This window comes from Polypterus senegalus, chromosome 17 (genome assembly GCF_016835505.1).
Source record: "Polypterus senegalus isolate Bchr_013 chromosome 17, ASM1683550v1, whole genome shotgun sequence".
NCBI classification, from domain to species: Eukaryota; Metazoa; Chordata; class Cladistia; order Polypteriformes; family Polypteridae; genus Polypterus; species Polypterus senegalus.
The window spans coordinates 97,219,535-97,240,385 of record NC_053170.1 but is presented as its reverse complement, the minus strand read 5'-3'; the positions used below and the strand labels follow the sequence as shown (position 1 = coordinate 97,240,385).

At 42.2% G+C, this 20,851-nt stretch overlaps 1 protein-coding gene across 6 annotated transcripts in view; it reads left to right on the top strand.

Moving 5' to 3' along the window:
* Positions 1–13,518, top strand: part of rsad1 (radical S-adenosyl methionine domain containing 1) — a 28,989-nt gene extending 15,471 nt beyond the window's left edge. Inside the window, exons 5-11 of one of the 6 annotated variants that reach the window (XR_005631100.1) lie at positions 1,439–1,502; positions 2,127–2,274; positions 2,827–2,881; positions 5,794–5,897; positions 9,773–9,958; positions 13,013–13,206; positions 13,318–13,518. Coding sequence is in view for 4 of the 6 variants with exons in the window: in XM_039740237.1 (XP_039596171.1) it covers positions 1,439–1,502; positions 2,127–2,274; positions 2,827–2,881; positions 5,794–5,897; positions 9,773–9,890 (489 nt within the window). In the remaining 2 variants the exon portion in view is untranslated. Of the gene's footprint in view, positions 1–1,438; positions 1,503–2,126; positions 2,275–2,425; positions 2,740–2,826; positions 2,882–5,793; positions 5,898–9,772; positions 10,717–13,012; positions 13,207–13,317 lie in introns of those variants that run through there. The other 5 variants (XR_005631101.1, XM_039740237.1, XM_039740238.1 and 2 more) reach the window with 5 other exon arrangements.
* Positions 13,519–20,851: the final 7,333 nt, after the last annotated feature.

The following is a 20,851-nucleotide window of genomic DNA, read 5'->3' as shown; positions in this document are numbered from 1 at the left end:
GTCAGTCAGTCATTTCCCAACCCACTATATCCTAACTACAGGGTCACAGGGGTCTGCTAGAGCCAGGCCCAGCCAACACAGGGCGCCAGGCAGGAGACAAACTCTGGACAGGGCACTAGCCCACCGCAGGGCACACACACCAAGCACACACTAGGGACAATTTAGGTGCCAATGCAACTAACCTGCATGTCTTTGGACTGTGGGAGGAAACTCACACAGACACAGGGAGGACCCGGGAAGCGAACCCAGGTCACCTTACTGCGAGGCAGCAGCGCTACACACAGTGCCACCTTCTTGTTTTCTACTCCAAGAAATGTTTAAGTGAGTCTCGTATTTTGCAATTGCAAGGTTGCCTGCAAAATGGATTTTAGTGCCACTTTCAGTAAACTCTTTGTCCATTTCACTCCTCACTTGATATGACAGTATGAATACATAGCGATGATGATTTGAGCCATTAATTCAAAGTATCCGGATACTAAAAACATTGGCAAACTGAAATGCCTCCCTAAAGCTGATGTCACATTATGGGACCTCTAGTCGTGGCATATGTCAGACTTGCCGACTGCCGTTGCTGATCTTGTCACTCAGTCGTGTCAGTTTATGCGACTGAAAATCACTGGGCATGTCAGATTCCCTGACTGTGTGCCAATCTTCTAACACAGCCCCCTTTTTGTGACGTGCTGCCTGACGGAGCTGTTGCTGTGTAAAGGGTTAATAGGTACAAAGGTTTCAGCTGGAGACTTGACTTCTCTTTTTATTCCCTTCTGGTATGCAAAACACGAGACATCAGACAGACGAGCTTCTGTCCTGTTTGTGAAGTCCAAAACACCCCTGCCTCCCTTATTCCTATTTCCTGTATTATATGAAGTGTACCTCTGGATGAGCATTCATTGGCTGTCAGCTCTCATGCACACAGAGCCCACCCCTACGATCTAAAGATAAAAACATTTTATCGGAGCGGGTCACAGGCCAGTTGGAGTGGGTTGCAGAGCATGTCTGGCCATGTGTCTGCCCTGCACAGGAACGCGCCCCCGACTGTCGACTCCCCAAGATTAGGTAAGTGAAATGGCTGGAATAACCTTGTAATGTGACATGGCCTTAAACCAACAGTTACGTTCCCATTAAAATGCTCATACGCATCTCCGGAGTCAGAAAAATGATCGGAAAAATCTCACGCTATTACACTCTGGAATGAAGAGAATTGTCTGTCATGCTTGCTTCTTCTTCTTCTTGGCTGGCTGTCTCAGTTAGTTTTGTAGAAGCCTTTTAACTCTTTCCAAACCCCTCTATAAAATCTGATAAATTTCTTTTGCCGTTTGTGTGGATTTTCTGACCAGTAAAGAAAATGATCGTCCAAAAGCCTCTAGTGAGAGGGGCAGAGAGGGGAAGATGGAAGATGATTATGGATGTCATTTATGATTTCATTTTTTTCTCCTAGGATGCTGTCAGTAACCATAACTTGATGTATTGGAGAGGCAGGCAGTACATTGGAATTGGACCAGGTGATGAAGTTTCTTTGTTTTTCATTTCTTATTTGTTAATTAGTGTTGTTTTCCGTTAGTTGCTGTACAAGTCGTTAGGGATGTTCTGCATGAGGGGTACATTGGGTTTGTGACTTGTGTACTTTTCAGGCTGCTGCCTAATGCTCAGCAGCAGCTCACAACCCCGTATTAGAATGAGCGTATTCTCAAGGTGGAAGGGCGAATATTCATTGCAGGTTAAAGACGATTGACTTTAGCACATATCCGTTAACAATATCTACTGTCACAAAAAGCACGATGAGACATGAAAAGGTTTGGGGCAGCCACCCGTATATTATACCCTGGCTGCAGAGGGGTCAATGGTCAAGAGTTCTTTACTCATGCGAGTCTGAAGCAGAACTGAAATGCTGCCTTAAGATGGCGGCTTTTAAAGACAAGTGGAGGAAGTGATGTCATCGGCAGCGCCAGGACCAGAAGTGCCGTCATCTTTGGTGCCGGAACCGGGCAGGATTTCCCTAAAATGGTCAGTAAGGGATTGAGAGTGACAATTAGTGCGCCTCGCCACTCCCTGGTCGGGCATGGAATTACTATTATTCAGGCCCTAATCGCACGTGTGTGACACTACCTAATATTTTAATGTCTTAGGAGCTCATGGAAGGTTCCGTCCGAGCACTGAAGACGGGGCACAGAGGGAAGCTCGTGTGCAGACACTTGAACCGGATGTGTGGATGATGGAGGTAAAGAACTCCGGCCATGGAACCAGGAAGAGAGTTCGCCTGACGCAGCTTGACGTGTGAGTTATCGGTTCTTTGCTGTAATTAAATCTGTTGCCTTTTAGCTTCACTGCGTACTTCATTGTTAAGCCTTATGTTAAACAGCCACTGGCTGTCTTATGATTTGCGCTCTTTAAAATAACAAATTCTAATTTATGTCCTGAAATGCAGCGTACAGCACGTCTTCAATTACCACATTGGGAGAACCTGTGCCTTCGATTCTGAGTGATGATTAAAAATTGAAACTGCAGTCTATCTAAGCTTTACAATATTTGATTTTGCAGAGTAAATGCCTTAATTAAAAGAGCCGTCTTTTTTTTTGTGTGTGTGTGGATCCCAAGCTAAAAATAATGACTGTTGACTTTACAATCACTAGCTGGAGTGTAATATCCTGGTAAATGACCTTGGCTGAGATTGAAGATGTTATGTTAGGCTCTCCTAACACACGATAAACGTGACCACCTCAGGATGTGTTTGTAGTTTATGTTTGATTGAGATGGCTGATCTTTTCTAACTTGTGCTTCTAATGCTTTCTCTTATTTATTTTTTATTTTTTAATCTGGACTCTTAAGTCTAGAGGAAGCCTTGGCAATGGGCATGAGAATGACTCAAGGAATCACCCATGAGGTAATTCTCTTGTTGCTTTTTCCTCTCTCTAACTCTTAATACCATTTAATATACAGTACACCAAATTTGGGCAAGAAGTCATATGCTTCATAGCATCATTAATTTAAATTATTGTCAATTTGTGGGCCGTTCCTATAAAATGTGCTGCTGGGAACATCACACAGCAAAAGCCATATGGACATGTAGTGCATGAGGTTAGATCCATAATTATCCTGTGATCATTTTGTTTGGGTTGGCAGTGCAGCTTTCCCCGTGCGCTTGTGCACACATGGTGTGTCTATGCTGACAGAGGTGACATTTCCACCTTGATCAGACAGTTTGTCTTATTACTTTTTATTTACAGTGGTACCTCGGTATATGTCCTTAATCCGTTCCAGATCCTTTGACGTATACCAAACAGGTTCTCATAAGAAATAAAGGGAAAATGATTAATCCGTTCCTATTAAAAAAAATCCCATTGTTATTGGCATATTATACATTGATGGGGTTGTATAAAATAATTTAAACACTGCTTAATACTAAAATACATAAATACAAAAGCAATTAGATGAAATAAATGAAAATTTAACCTCAATTTACTTTTTAATAACGTTTTTGTTTTTCACAATCGTAGATACCGTCGTTCTCGGAATACAGTATGCAGCAGCCAAGTCCCGGATACGTATGCCACCTTCATACTTTTCAACAATCAATTCAAATTTACGCGAAAAAACACAAAATCACGTGAAAATTCACAGAGAGTTATAGCGCGGGTTGTTCACTGAATGCTAGCAACTGGCACACTGACGCTCATGGGCAGTCGTGGCTTTGTCTCGAGAGAGGTTAACAAGGGCAGCACACGAGTCGTATTCCAAACAAAGGTCGTATACCAAGCAAACTTTTTCATGTCCAAACAGGATGTATACCAAGTTGGACTTATTCCAAAGCGGATGTATACCGAGGTACCGCTGTATATGGAAAATATATTTTATTTTTAGATGCGACCATAGGGGGCAGCAGAGTGGTGCAGTGGTAGCATTGCTGCCCCACATTAAGGCCAGGTTTATACTTCATGTGACGCGACTCATACTGCAGTGGACACTCCTACTACACAAACGTTGTACCGTTTATACTCGCGCGCGTATTTTACGTAAATCTGGAGGAATCCACCAGGTGGCAGTGCGAGATACCATCACGCTGAGAACAGGTTCGGCTTCGCTGTGTTGTGAATTGCCTGGAACACCCATTAAATTCTGATGACACCTTACCGCAGTATCCCTGAAAAGGATGTTTAATGATTAAATCCATCAATCCAGGGATATGTCCATTCAAGCAAGCATTGGGCGCGAGGCAGAAACAATCCTTAGACGGGGCATCAGCTCATCGCACGGTGAATACAAGCACACACACACACACACACTAGCGTCATTTTAGTGTCACCAAATCTGCATAACTTTGGAAGGAAACCGGAGCCCACTGTGGAAACCCAGCAGGAAAACATGCAAACTCCTGGCAGGGAATACCAGCAACGTGACTCCCTGCGAGACAGCAGCGCTAACGCTCCGCCACCGTGTCACCCCCATCAAGTGTGTAATTGTTAACAGTGTTCATTATTTAAACGAAATTAACAATTTACAGTATCTGTAAAATGTAACATACATACTGTAGTGCCTGTGATATCAAGTATAAATCTAATTCTAAATATGCAGAGAGTTGGAATATCATACATGTAATGCGTTCTGTGTGCTGATCTATTGCTGTTTGCCGCTGCTGTCAGGTCAGGAGGAAGTCCCAGATAAAAAAGATGGCACAGTAGATGGTATGTGAGACTTTTAAAACGTATTGTGTCATTACGATCGGGAATATGCGACGCTTGAATATAAAAGCACAATGAATGCATCTGTATGTCGTTATTTTGCTTCACCACATCGAACCATTCATCAAACATCGAAGCGCGCACATCGATCCCGTAGGATCTGCATAGCGGCTTTCTGTCACATGTGGATAGTAAACAGAGACTCTGACATCACGTTACGACTTTTATCACACTGTGCCCCTGACTTTTTGCTGGTAATAATAATAATAATAATAATAATACATTTTATTTATATAGCGCCTTTCCCATGCTCAAGGCCCTTCACAGAGTTTAAGATAGAACAGGGTATACAGTATATAGCATTGAAAAAAACAGATAAAGAAGAAGATAAATAAAGAAGATTAAGACAGTAAATTCAGAGAATAAACCTAACAGACAACATAATTGGTGGTACAGCACACACACACACAGGTGACATGAGCTGGTACTGAGACTCGCCCATGCGTTGTGTTAAATTCTGAGGACCTGCTCAGGGAACGCGTCAAATGAACGCTGGGAACGCGTGGCAGCCATGATGTGTCCGTGTTCTGAGCATGAAGTATAAACGAGCCCTAAAGAGACTAGGGTTTGCAGCCCAGGTGCCCTCTGTTTGGAATTAGTTTCAGTACAGGTAGGCCATATTGCCAGAGATTATGAACTCCTTTTGATCTTTTGTTTTGGCTTTTGTACCTCAGTCTCCTTGTCTTTATGGTTTTGGCTTCTGCCTGCCTTTTGATCACATTTTTAATCTCCTGGTCCAAACTTATCACTCACAATTATTCAGACAGTTATATAGGGTAGCATGTTGGCACATTGTCTCATCCTGCCAGTCTTGTGCGTTGCCCTGTGTGGGGTTTGCTCATTTCTCTCCACGTCTGTGTCTGTGGTTTTTCCTCCCACCACACAAAGACGTGCAGACTTTATTAACTGCCAATTCTGATTTGGCCCCAAGTGTGTGTATGTGGGCACCGACCTGGACAGGCGCTTCATCCAAGGTTGTTTCCTGCCCTTTTTCTGATGTGACTAATGGATTGATTGGCCTCGACAGTAATGTATGTTTTATGTCTTGTTTGCTTAGCACTGGAAGAAATGTTGTGCAAGTTGGGGTCTCCAGGACGTTTTCATGCAGTCTCAGGAGATTCAGAGTTTAGCCCAACAGGGTTTGCTTATAATGGACAACAGGTATGAAAATTGTGAATCCCAATAAAATGTCATTGCCATCCACTGTTAGTTCATGTTACCTGAAGCCGAGAGAGGTTGTGCACTGTAGTGAAGATAACTGAATGATTTGCTGGAGATCTCGACTTAACAAAGTGTTTCTCAAAGATGACCATTAGGGCCTAACATTTAGATTATTGGATCTCATATGATGAGTGGACTGAGGGTCACTAGAGAGCTTGTGTATGAATTACAATCACGTTTGGACCCAGAGGGCATTCAGCACAGAAGGTGCAGGAGACACCGTAGAAGGAGACCAAATTACATTTGGCGCATAGACAGCTGTGGTAAACTCACACCCTTTGACGTCGGAGTAAATGGATTCAATCCCTGGCTCCTGGCGCCATTTCATCTGCAAGTGGGCAAACTTCACTGACAGTCTAAAGTTGTTACAGTGGTTGGGGGGATTGCCCAAAAACAATCCGATCAGATCTCGGTGCTGCCAGTCATTGCAATCTGACACAAAGCAATGCAAAGCAGACGTGCAGCAAGTCAACCAACGTGAACGTACCTCAAGCAAAATAGGCTTACGTTTGAGAAAGAGAGCATGGCCGGCAGAGTAAAACTTAAAAGCTAGTAAAAATAAGTAGATAGATGAATGAATAAATGAGTAAAGATAAATGGAGAAGAAAAAGAAAAGAAGAGAGAATCTGCTTCTTCAGTGCTTTATAAGCTTATTCTAAAATGTCAGTGATCAGATCCTGCCAGGTTTTGAAAAAGTTCTGCACAGATCCTCTAAGTGAGAAGTTGATTTTTTTCCAGTTTCAGATAATATATAACATCAGTTACCCGCTAACTCAGAACAGGAGAGTTAGGATTCTTCCAGTTGAGCAAGAGAGGTCTGCGTGCCAATAGTGTAGTAAAGGCCATTGCAGTCTGTTTGTCCTTCTCCACTTTAAGCCCCTCTGTGGGCCCACCAAACACGACTGCTAGTGGATTTAGGGGGATGGTGACACCCAGGCTCTCTGAGAGGCATTTCAAAATTTTGGTCCAGAATGATGTTAATTTGGTACACGCCGCCCAAAACATGTGGCCCAGTGAGGCTGGAGCTCGATTGCAATGTTCACAGGCTGGATCTCGCCCTGGAAACATTTTGGACAATTTTAAATGAGAGAGATGTGCTCGATGAACAATTGTATGCTTTGCACATATGGAGCTCCTGTTTTTTCAAGATCTCAAAGAAATTATTCCACTTTATCAAGAAAACAAACTAACAATATTGCATGTCCTCTCTCAGCTTCCGTACCAATTGTAATCTTGACGTTTTTTAGCTTTGTCGGTCTGATGCACATTTATTTTGAACTTCTCTGCATGTTTACCTTAAAAATAGAAATGTATTATCCTTACACTTACTGTAGTTGTTATCTTTATGTAAAGCTTGCAGAGTGCTGTGCTATTGTCTCTCCATCTCTACAATTCGAACGCTGGCAGGTGAAGTGAGAGTCAGATGTGGAGTTTGAACCAGCAGCCCTGCTCCTCTACGTGTCCATCGTGTAGTGCTGTGTTTTTCTCTAAACTGTGTCAGCTTTCTTTTTAAAATGAATTCAGCTTTAAAGCACAGCGCAGCAATTAAAACATAATTGAAATCAAAAATACAATATTCCCAACATCCTGTGTATAAATAATGGCTGTCTGGGCATCACATCGAGAACAACCCAAGTGAGTTACGTGAACTTTGGTTCAGCATATATACTCATCTTGGTCCCAGTCACCGTATATATAGAGACTTCTTTGAGAAATCTTGCTCTGCAGCACATTATTTTCTCAAATTTCATGTCTATCGTTCTTTCTGTAATGAAAAACTTCCTAATGTTTGTACGAAACTCCCTTAACAAGTCTCCAGCTGTGTCCCCGTGTTCTTGATGAACTCTTCATCATTTTAAACACTTCAGTCAGGTCTCGTCTTAATCTTCTTTTGTTTAAACTGTAAAGGCTCAGCTCTTTTAATCTTTCCTCATAACTCATCCCCTGTAGCCCTGGACTCAGCCTAGTCGCTCCTCTGTGGACCTTTTCTAGTGCTCTTATGTCCTTTAGATGTCCTGGAGACCAAAACTGCACACAGAACTCCAGATGAGGCCTCACCAGTGTGTTGTAAAGCTTGAGCAGAACCTCCTGTGACTTGAACTCCACACGTCAAGGCGCTATATAACCTGTTAGCCTTCTTAATGGCTTCTGAACACTGTCTGGAAGAGTCCACTATGACTCCTAAATCCTTCTCATGAGGTGGACTCTCGCTTTTCCGACCACCCATTGTGTATTCAGACCTCACATTTTTACTTCCTTTGTGTAATTCTTTACATTTACTGACATTAAGTTTCATGGTCCACAAATCTGCCCAAGCCTGTCTGCTGTCCAAGTCCTTCTGTGATGATATAACAGATTCCGAATTATCTGCCAATCCACCCATCTTGGTATCATCTGCAAACCTCACCAGCTTGTTCTTTATATTCCTATCTAAATCATTTTTTATTAATTAGCAATAGCAGCAGCAGCCCTAACACTGACCCCTGTTGGTCACCACTCTTCACATCGGACAATTCTGAAGAAGTTCCTCACGCCAATCTCTGATGTTTATTCACGTTGGGTAAATTTTATTTAAATAGCAGAATATTTATTATTTCAAAGTAATTTACTTGTGTCCATAAATATAATATCAATGTACATTATAAAGTGGAATACAGATGTATTTATTCTAGAAAGTAAATCAAATGCTGTTTATTCTTGTACAGTTTTCAAGTTGTAATCTTACCATAAACGGGTAACTCAGCTGGTTATAAATACAATCAACCCCAACTTAGCCAATTCAGAGAGTCATTTGGACCAAAATCCCGTTACAAGACGGGTCCTCATGAGGGGGTAGAGGCACGATGACAGCTCTGAAGAGCGCCAAGCCATTATTACTTTTACCCACTATAATGTGAAAAGAATAATGCGTTTTCTAAATCTGCTTTTGGTGGTTTTCGGTTGAAGCTGAACACAAGCTGAATGGCTCGTATTCCATGACGTTGACGCTTGTATTCTCACTCAACCCAAAAATGGATTTGAAAAACCCTGCGAGGGCTTTGGCTGAAACTGAGAGTCATTATACGGCATTGTGGTGGCCAGGCTTGGGGCTGGAGAATACATTTCTCACTATTATAATAAAAAGATCTTGGGACGAGACGTGACTCTTTGCGAGGCTTTTTCGAATGAAGTCCCGTGAGACGGAGACTTTTAACACGAGATTCTTTCAAGTCACGCCCTACTTATGACCATTTTCAAACAAGAAAGTCCACAGTCGTGTGGATGCTTTTGTCAGACACACTTCCTGCGCTCTCAGCTCTTATGAATTTTATCAGGACAATAATTGTATACGTTCTAGATGATGCGTCAGCGACTAAGTGAAAAAGAAAGAGCACGGACAAACATTCGAAAAAGTCAGATAATTTATTAGAGATAAATGATATTCACTCACACAGTTATACGTTACGTTGTCACGATGTAACTCCAAACATGGAATTGAAATTCAATGCGATCTTTAAGGAAAAGTTAATTCCAAATATTGTTTTTACTGAAGTTTTAAAGTAAAAGTGAAAATAATGCATATGAAACAATTCCCATGAAAATAACAATCTCTTGAAATTGTATATCCGGTAAACCAAACCTGGGGGTTGGCAAGCGAAGCGAGCAGGGGGCAGAGCTCCCTAGTAAATTTATATTTATGAATAAGGCTTCTAAGAAAATTGCTTTAAATGTCTATAGACTGTGTAAAGGAAGATTACATTGTGCATGAGTGGGATATTCCCTGAATAGATGTGCTTTTTTTTTAAGAATTTATTTGTACGTTTCTCTGTTCACAGGGGGCTCAGGTGCTCCTGGGAGGCTCTTGCTGTCCTTGACTGCCTACTCCCTGTGCTGTTAAATCAGTTGCACGTGTTTGCATCCGACAGACTTGTGAACAACTTTGAAACACCTTAACTCGTGGTGGACATATTGGTGATTCCACTTACTCTTTTTTAATGGCACTTCATCCTGGACGAACGTTGGTAAGTGCTCATACTCTTAAAAGTGGCACACGTTCAAGATTTTATCCTATGTAATGAAGGAGAGAGGAACAAGTTGTTGGGTTGGGGACCACCAAGGTAGCCCCATTTAGTTGAGGCAAATGAAAATTCTGCAAAAAAAGGAAACAAAAATTTTAGGATGTTCAGATGTCCAGGCATCCCAGTTCTCTGTTCAGGAGGCGCTGTTTGGAATAGCGAGATCGGCCTCATGTAGACATGACTTTCAGTCTGACGTTTCCTTAAAAAGACGGTGGGACAAAGAAGGTGGGATTTCCGGGACAGCACCAGAAGTGACATGGGACCTCCTCACAAGAGTCGTCTTCTGGTCTTTGGACAAGCTGTGTCATCCTTATCTCAGATTTCGGAGACAATCCCTTGGCGACTCTGTCACTTCTTTTTGTTTAAAATGGCGTATGTGGGTTTCAAAGGAGCAGAATGCACTGTTATGAAAGCACTCTGCACGTCCTGTGTTTTTGAGCACTCATTTTTGTCTTCATGTGATAATTGTGATGGACATGTCACAGCTGTTCGTCTGATGTAAAATATCAATAAATAATGGGGACAACACAAAGAAAGATTAGTCTCTTTAAAGGAAAACTCCACCCAAACTTGATGCTCTTTATATGTTACCTACCCCATGTGGGCAGCATGTTGGGCAGTGCCAGCACCGCTGCCTCACAGCAAGGAGACCAGGGTTCACATCTGCGTGGAGTGTGCATGTTCTCCTTGTGTCTGCGTGGTCACAGTGGCCACAGTCCAAAGACATGCAGGTTGGGTGAGTTGGTGATCCTAAATCGGCCCCCGTGTATGTGTGTGTTTGTCCTGTGATGGACTGTCCAGAGTTTGTTCCTGCTTTGCACCCAGTGCAAGCTGGGATACGCTCCAACAGACCCCTGAATCCCTGTTCAAGACTAAGAGGCTCAAGACATGTGGGTTAGGTGAGTTGGTGATCCTGAACTGGCTCTCGTGTGTGTGTTTGTGTGTATTCGTCCTGTCCAGGGTTTGTGCCTGCTTTGTGCCCAATGCAAGCTGGGATACGCTACAGCAGAATCCTGCAACCCTGTTCAAGACTAAGCAGGTTAGAAAATGACTGACTGACCTGCCCCATGCTGTCTGTAGTGTTGGGCGAGAAAAATGTTTTAATCTCACGCTTTCATATAAAACGGACATAAGAATATTTCTAACAGAATGGAAGCTAAGGGCGACCAATCTCATGGACAACATATTTCTGTTAATATATTGTTAATTACATCGGGCGACACAGTGGCACAGTGGTACCGCTGCTGTGTCGCAGTTAGGAGACCCGTCTGGGTTCGCTTCCCGGGTCCTCCCTGTGTGGAGTTTGCATGTTCTCTCCGTGTCTGTGTGGGTTTCCTCCCACAGTCCAAAGACATGCAGGTTAGGTGCATTGGTGATTCTAAATTGTCCCTAATGTGCACTGGTGCCCTGCCTGGAGTTTGTTTCCTGCCTTGCTCCCTGTATTGGCTGGGATTGGCTCCAGCAGACCTCCGTGACCCTGGAGTTAGGATATAGTAGGTTGGATAGTGGATGGATGAATAATTACATCTGGGGGTTGGTGGCAGAATTGGCACTCCAGCCACCTTTAAAAACCTCACACTGGTTCCATTTCCATCTGAACTAGCGTGGTGCTGAGGTGTCACCCGTTGCATGGCTGCACTCGGGTCCTCACCTGGGGTCCTGAGTTGGATTGTCATATGGTGGGTGCGGCAATGCGCTGTATCAACGTCTGCTCCTAACCTCCTCCTCTTCCTCTCAAAAAAATGTGATCGTCGTTGTCTCTTGAAAATCTGCCAGGGTGGCTTGGAGGAAAAAAAAAAAATCACCCAAATCAGGTGCACATTTGTAGAATAAATGCCAGAAACGCGCACTCGATCAGCTCGGCATGATGCCACTTGGTGGACTGACTAACCAGACTGTAGGCATACGACACCTAGTGGCATTTTGGAGAACTGCAGTCCCGTGCTATTGACCGATTCTGGCAACTTTTTGGTCCCCCCTCGTATTTGGATTTTTGAGTTTGGAATACGTTATGGGACTTCTTTGCTTTGGACTTCCTTTTAGCCTTCTTATTTTTTTTTTCATTTTTTGACTAACCAATCCTCAGTTGTAAAAATGACTATGTGGGCTGAGTGGGCTGTGTTTACAGGCCAGAGTTTTATCGTTTTCTCTCCCATGTTAGGGTGGAGTGGTGGCTCTCAGGCTAGGGATCTGCACTGGCGACCAGAAGGTTGACGGTTTGAATCCCGTAAACGCCAAAAGTGACTCTACATCATTGGGCCCTTTGAACCTGAAATTGCTCTGTCCTGAGTATGACGTTAATCTGCATCCAGCCCTGCATGTCGGCCCTCCAGCCTGCAGGGAAACACTTGAGGGTTGGTGGCAGAATTGGCACTCCAGCCACCGTAAAAAACCTCCCACTGGTTCCATTCCATCTGAACTAGTGTGGTGCTGAGGTGCCACCTGTCACTCGGGTCCTAATCTGGGATTCTGAGGTGGTGCCCAACATGCTGTATCAGTGCCTGCTCCTAACCTCGTCTCCCATGTAAGACATCCATCCATTATCCAACCTGCTATATCCTAACTACAGGGTCACGGGGGTCTGTTGGAGCCAACACAGAGAGCAAGGCAGGAAACAAACCTCGGGCAGGGCGCCAGCCCACCGCAGGGCCCACGTAAGACATTTTTGTAAGGTTTTGAGACTTTTCTTTACTTTTGAAACTTTTTAAGCCACATCTTCATTTTGGGCCTGAAAACCTGCAAGTAGTAGTTAAGGACTGGCTGCCTGGGGTTGAAGCTTCGTCAGGACAGGCCTGTGATTGTCCTGGCCTGCTTGGTGGGACTTTTTGGAGACCTCGCACCCCCTTACTCCATATCTGGACTACCTTTTCATAACAATGTCTACATTTTATTTTTCCCTAATAAAAATAGCTTTTGTCTCAAAGTTACTGTAGTTGAAAAATTTAAAGATAAATTCAAGGCATTTCATCTGGTGGCCTAACTTTGTTGGGTTTTCAGCTTTCTTAGTCACTGGTTTCAAGGTGATTGCCATTCCAGATGAAGCAAAACAGAAACCTTGCAGACGGACTGAAAAATCCCTGAATCACGATGGCCACGATTTACTTTGTTTTGAAGAATAACATTCGTTAGGTGTTTAAATAAAAGCAATGAGTCACTGCCAGCTCTGGGGCCTCTTCAGAAGGTCGGTGGAGGTAAGAAAAGAATTCATTCATTTCAAATGATTCTTGTGACACAACAATTACAAATATAATTTGAAAAGCGAGTGACATTGTGTAATTTAATTCAATCTGCTGCTCTTTCAGGATAATCGCAGAGAATGAACAGGAGAAGACGGAGTGAAGAGTGCAAAAGATGAAGGCCCGCAGAATCAGGAATGGTCCTCATGGTGTCCGTTACCGGGCCTTAATCACAATTCAAAACGAGAGAAGTGCTTCACGGATTTAGATTGGCTTCTTTTCATAGAATTTGCTTGAACATTCCATTTGATTTTGTGACTTCTGTCATCCCGCTAAGTGTCATAGTTCACTTGCAGGAGCGATGTATTCGCGCTAATCTGAGACAAAGGGAGGTGGGGATGTGTGACGTCAGGAGTGGGGCGGGGCCTCCTCACTGTCCTGTTTCACTAATATGTGGGCGGAGTCCTTAAATAAATTAGAGCAGGCAGGCCGTCAGGTGGGGACCGTCAACAGACAGGTAAGACTTAGCCTTCGATTTACAAAGGGGAGGAATGACGTTTTAAATCTTCAAATTTGGACTTGTCCTTTTTAGTTCGTTGTTGAAGAGTTTTGAATTTCTTCCTGTAGGTTTGGTGTTGCCACTGTGATGCACAGGGTCACTGGATTGGTCTCCTTGCCCTGAGCTCCACGTAGAAAGAGATACCTGAACACAATTGTGTTGTAAAACGCCTTTTGAAGATAGTCTTTTAAATGTCTTTCTTTATGCATATGGTTGTGAAAAAGTTTTTGCCCCCTTCCCAATATCCTCTATTTTTGTATTTTTGTCACAGCTTTAGCTAAGCAGACAAAATTTGACTTTAGATTAAGGTGTGGACACCTGGGGGCGCCAGAGAGCCACAGACACAGCAGAACATTCAAATGGAGGCTTTTTAACCTGTCCAGGCACTTCTGTCCTATCCTCTCTGCAGTAATAAACCACAAATATATACTAATAAAAGGCAAAGCCCTCACTGACTCACTCACTGACTGACTCACTCACTCACTGACTCATCACTAATTCTCCAACTTCCCGTGTAGGTAGAAGGCTGAAATTTGGCAGGCTCATTCCTTACAGCTTCCTTACAAAAGTTGGGCAGGTTTCATTTCGAAATTCTATGTGTAATGGTCATAACGGTCGACAACGTCCGCCATGTTGAACTTTCTTATTTATGACCTCATCTTCACGAAATTTGGTAGGCGGCTTCCCTGTGCTAACCGAAACCGATGTACGTACTTAATTTGGTGGTATGACGCCACTGTCAGCTGCCATATTGAACTTTTCAACAGTCTTTGTTACTTATACAATACAATACAATACAGTTTATTTTTGTATAGCCCCAAATCACACAGGAAGTGCCGCAATGGGCTTTAACAGGCCTTGCCTCTTGACAGCCCCCCAGCCTTGACTCTCTGAGAAAACAAGGAAAAACTCCCAAAAAAAACCTTGTAGGGAAAAATGGAAGAAACCTTGGGAAAGGCAGTTCAAAGAGACCCCTTTCCAGGTAGGTTGGGCGTGCAGTGGGTGTCAAAAGTAGGGGGTCAATACAACACAATACACAGAGCAGAACAAATCCTTAATACAGCATAATAATAAAAATTTTAGAAGTAGTAACAGTAGATGATATGACATAATAAGATTTGGATATTTTTAGAGTCCTGGAGACCTCATCCATCAAGCTGCCTCCCCATTTGGCCATTCCACGGCTGAAACGTTGCTCGCCAGCCAATCCAATGAAAGGACCCCTTTTCCCATGATTCCTGTGATCCTCCATCAGGGATGACTTTACCATAGGCAGGCAAACAACTTGGCAGGTGGGCGTGGCACCAATTGCCACATTTGAGTACCGAGAACAGAAACAGAATAGGTGAGGGTTAGTATTCAAATTATAACATCATGTTACTTATGTTTTAGTGCTAATGACTAACAACAGAGATGCAGTCTGTACAGTTAATCAGCAGCTCTAGTCAGGATATGCTAAACTGAAGTAGTGAGTCTTCAGCCGAGATTTAAAGGCTGAGACGAAGGGGCATCTCTTATGGAAGCAGGAAGACCATTCCACAGTTTAGGGGCCCTGTAACTAAAAGCTCGACCTCCCACTGTTATTTTATTAATCCTTGGAATCCTAAGCAGACCGGCATCTTGAGATCTTAATGTGTGCTCAGGTTTGTAAGTCATGATAAGTTCAGACAAGTAAGCCGGACCTTGGCCATTTAATGCTTTATATGTTAAAAGGAGGATTTTGAAATCTGCCCTAAACTTAACTGGGAGCCAGTGTAAGGATTTAAGAACTGGAGTTATGTGTTCATATTTTCTTGTTCTTGTAATAATTCTTGCAGCAGCATTTTGGATTAACTGGAGGCTGTATAAAGAACAGTTTGAACAGCCAGTGAACACCGCATTGCAGTAGTCAATCCTACTAGAGATAAATGCATGAATTAATTTCTCAGAATCCTGTTTATTTAGAAAGCGCCTTAATTTCCTAACATTTTTAAGATGGAAGAAACATGTTTTGGACAACTTTGTAATATGTGCTTTAAATGACATGCTAGAATCAAAGATAACTCCTAGATTGTGGGCTGATTCAGTAAAATTAATTGGGATTCCAACTGAGTTAAATGATGACAAAATATTGCTGTGATCAGCGTCATTCCCTCCAACAATTAACATCTCTGTTTTATCTGTATTTAAAGACAAGTAGTTCTCATTCATCCATTCCTTTAATTCACTAACACAACTAATTAAAGACAACATCGGAGAAACTTCATTTGATTTAAATGAAAGGTATAACTGGGTGTCATCTGCATACGAGTGAAAATTAACATTATGTTTCCTAATGAGAGATCCCAGTGGAAGCATGTAAAGTGAAAACAGTAAAGGTCCCAGTACTGAGCCCTGCGGGACACCATATTGAACTTCTGTGTATAATGATGGAGTACTGTCAGCACATTTCTGTACATATTGGAATCGATTTGATAAATAAGAACTAAACCAAGCGAGCACGGGCCTGTAAGCCCAACATCGTTTTCTAGCCTGTGCAGTAAAATAGAATGGTCAATGGTGTCAAATGCTGCACTTAAGTCCAACAACATAATTACAGTGGAGTTTCCTTCATCAGAGGATATCAGAATGTCATTTACAACCCGTGTTAGTGCCGTTTCTGTACTATGACTAGTGCGAAAACCAGACTGGAATTTCTCAAATAAATTGTAATGCATAAGGTGTGACTGAAGCTGACTGGCGACTACTTTCTCTAGTATTTTAGAGAGAAATGGTAAATTTGAAATAGGCCTATAGTTATTTAGTATGTGTGGGTCTAGGTCTGACTTTTTAAGTAAAGGTTTAATGACTGACACTTTTAGTGTATCAGGTACGGTGCCATGCAGTAATGAACTATTGATAATGGTTAGAATAGGCGGTGCAAGAATATCCATGGCACTTTTACTAGTTTTGTTGGCACTGGATCTAGGGAACAAGTAGTGGGCTTCATTTTAGTAATTAAAGTTAAGACTTCCTGCTCAGTTACAGGATTAAAATTATTAAAGTGCTGAATGCAATGTGAGGCAGGGTCTGCTAAGCTAGTATTTGGTTTGTACTGTGATGCTGAGATCTGGGATCTTATATTTTTAATTTTCTCATTGAAGAAGTTCATAAAGTCTGTACTGCTAATATCTGTTGGTATTTTGCACTGTTGATCTGAATTCCCATTTGTTAATTTAGCAACTGTTCTAAAAAGTACCCGAGGATTTGTATTATTGCTATCTATTAAGATAGATAGATAGATAGATACTTTATTAATCCCAAGGGGAAATTCACATAATCCAGCAGCAGTATACTGATACAAAGAAACAATATTAAATTAAATAGTAATAAAAATGAAAAGAATTCCAGGGAGCAATTCCACATAAAAGAAAGTGGTAGAAGTGATCAGTGAGATAGAGAAAAATAGAGATAAAAAGGTAAAAAGATAAAGTCGTATACTATCTATTAATGTAGAATAGTATTCTGAGCGAGCTTTAAAGAGAGCTTTTTTATATTTATTAACACTCTCTGTCCATGCAATTTGAAAGACATGTAGCTTTGTTGTTCTCCATCTGCGCTCCAGTTTTCGACACTCTAATTTAAGAGCTCGAGTATTTTTATTAAACCAGGGAGAGTTTCTATGCGCTTTGATCACTTTTGTTTTAAGGGGAGCCACTGTGTCCAGAGCATCTCTCAAGGTCACATTACAATGTGATATTAGCTGATCTAAATGGTTTTCCACAATTACACTCGACTTACTCAAGGTATCTATAAATTTTGAAGCAGAATTACAATCTAGATGTCGCACTGTCTTTATTTTAATCTGTGAGTGCGTTGGCAAGGACAGGACTAAATCAAATGTAATTAAGAAGTGATCGGAAATAACTACATTTAATGGAGTAATATTTAAATTTTAAATTTCAACTTTATAAGTTATAATTAAATCTAATGTGTGGTTATGATTATGAGTTGGACCTTTGATAATCTGACAAAATCCTACTGAATTTAACAAATAAGTAAAACATTTGCTAAAAGTGTCAGTTTCCACATCAATGTGTACATTAAAATCCCCCATCAGAACTACGTGATCATAATTTATAGCCAAATCAGGTAGAAGGTTGCTAAATTCAGTCATGAACAATGAATATGGCCCTGGTGGTCTGTAGACTAGCACTATAATTGTGTTGGAATCTGTTTTAATATTTAAAATGAATGCCTCAAAGGATGTAAAGTTGCCTAAATTTTTAGAAGTGATTTGCATTTTGTTACTTATAGGCCCATCTTCAAGAAATTTGGTACGCGGGTTCCCAACGCTAACTGAATCCTACTTACGTACATATATACGTCCATAGCCTTCAGCTCGGTCACCATGTGAGGCGGCGTTGGGTCCCTCATCCCAACACCTCCCACGTTGTTGGCTGCCTGCCTATATAAGGCCGTCTGTCGCTCCGGTCTCTACATTCCCTTCCTTGCTTTGCCACGGGATTCACGTCTCCCTGCTGATAACTACAGCCTTTTTATTTAATCCACGGCTTCTCTGCTGTTTTATTGTTCGTTTATTACAATTATAGTTATTGTGTAGGTATTTTAGACTTACTTTACATTGTTCAGGTCCCCATTTCCTTTATCGTTCCAACCGTACCCCCATTAACATGTCTATCGAGGTGATCACCATCGATCAAAGAACTGTCACATACCGAGTGGTTTCCATGCCCGGTGATGGCGCCTGCCTTTTCCATTCTCTTTGTTACATATTGCGCGGCCATATCAGGCTCACTCTTGATATCCATTGTGTCTTATGTATTGAATGACTGGGACAGGTTCAAGGTGTGGACTGATGACGGTACAGGAGATAATTAGACTACACAGGAGCACTAGAAGAGTGAAATGCTTAAGCCCTTCACCTATGGATCTGCATGCGAGTTGATGGCTGCCGCTGAATTGTTCGGTTGTCGCTTTCAAGTGTACCGAAATGGCCAAATATTTTACACCTTTCGACAACTGCCAGTGCCTCTTAAACATCTTAGATTGACAGGTGACAATTTCAGTAGTGGACAGTTTGATGTTTATGAATGTTTAAACTTTCAAAAGCTGGATGTGAAGTTATCGATGAAACCGGTTGTATACTTACAATGCTTGACAGATGCCGAATGTCACTTCAACACAAGTCCTACAAATACTGTCGTCATTGAAACAAACCGTGAAACTCAAACCGATTATGACAGCAGCAATCCAAGCTGTGAGATTTAAGACAAGATTACTGTTCACATGGCCGACTGTACGTTGCATGCTCAAGAGTAAGCTCAGCGCACAGCTTGGTCAGATTACAACCGGAGGGCCGAACTCACAATGTGGTATACAAAGAGATCCTTAACAAATAATTATTGGGATATTTTCCCTCAGTTTAAAAAGGTTTAATTTTCTACTTAATTAAGGCAGTACTTCGCCGCTGTGAAGCACGGGTATTTTGCTAATATACAATAAATCAACAATTCTTTCTCCTTCTCTCCTCCAGCTGAGTGTTGCCCGCTGCCTCCCGACTCTGACTTGTCCGTGTGTGGCAGTGGGCTTCCTTTTATGCCTCACCCGGGAATGCTTCTGGGGCCATAATGAAAGTGGCGAGGTCCTCCCCCGACAGTACCCTCTATCGCAGTGGTCTCCTAGAGGGCTGCAGTGGCCACAGGTTTTCATTCTAGCCCTTTTCTTAATTGGTGACCAAATTTGGCTTCTGATTAACTCCTTTTCCTTTCATTTTTATTGAATTCCTTTTTTAAGATTTGTTCCCCCGAATTTCTTTACAGTTCCTCTGAGTTGCTTCATTTCTCTCCTTAAATGGCACCCAAACAGAAATGAAACGTGAGGCGAGGGAGCCAACAGAAGACCACCTAAGTAAGGGCCTCAAACTCCAACCAGTTGCTTCATTAGGCGCCGAGTCTTGTCGTTCATTAAACCCGTTCTTTAATTCCGTGGCTCGTTGCTGCTCTCATAGCAGACATTTAAGTTTTGTTTATATTGTGTTTTTTATTTATTGTTTGTTCGGTGTCCTTGAGTGCTTAGAAAGGTGCCTTGTATAAATAAAATGTACTATTATTATTATGTCTGAAAATGCGGATTTTGTCATTTTCTCAGAGGGGACCTGAGCAGATCAGCATTCCTGAGACCTCCATCTTTCTTCATTTTCAGTTATTGCATGATGGACACCAGTTGTTTTGGCTCATTTTCTATCTCGTTATTGTTTGGCCGCTAACAATTACAGTAAAGGGTCTGAGTCTTCAAGAGCAAGCCAGTTATAATGAATTCAAAAGACGTCAATTAGCAGGAAAAACAGGTCACTAATTAAGAGAAGAGTTAGAATGAAAACCTTCAGCCACTGCAGCCCTCCAGGACTGGAGTTTGAGACCACCGCTGTATTGGAACGTAAGGACCCCGACAGGGCAGCACTTCAGGGCTCCAACTACAAGGACCACTGCCACCTAGTGCATGGGGAATGGGACCACTCCCAAGTTCCGGGTCCCATTGGTCCATCCATTATTTTAATACCAGCTGGGCACAAAGTTATCTTTTCGTCCAGCCGGGCAATTCCTACCTCCCCCCCCAGGTCATATGCCATACTCCTCCCTGAGGTGTATTCTTCGCCCACAGAGTAAACATAGAACACCATATTAATATATTTTAGTCATAAAGCTATCCAGTGCCTGCATTATTAAGTTTATGTACATTGTGACAAAGTGGCAATTAGAAAGACACAGAATGGTGACGGTGGACGTTCACACTGAAAGACACACAGTGAGCCGCTTCCTTCAGCAGTACATCTAAATGACTTTATTACCATGATAAAAAAAAATCAAATTGCAATAATGTAATTAACACAATTATCATGTATAAAAATACAAAACATTCGGTCTTCTCACATTGGATGGCTTGTTTCAATTTCAGGACCAGCCCAAATGCCAGTTACTCTTGTTAATAAATCACTAACTCGACACACTTGTCTAAAGTGTCTTATGTAAACACAGAAGCCCACCGAGCCGCTGAGACTCCCATCCACAGCCTCACTTCTTTCTGGGCCTGCCGGACCCCAAGACCCGCTGTAGATCACTG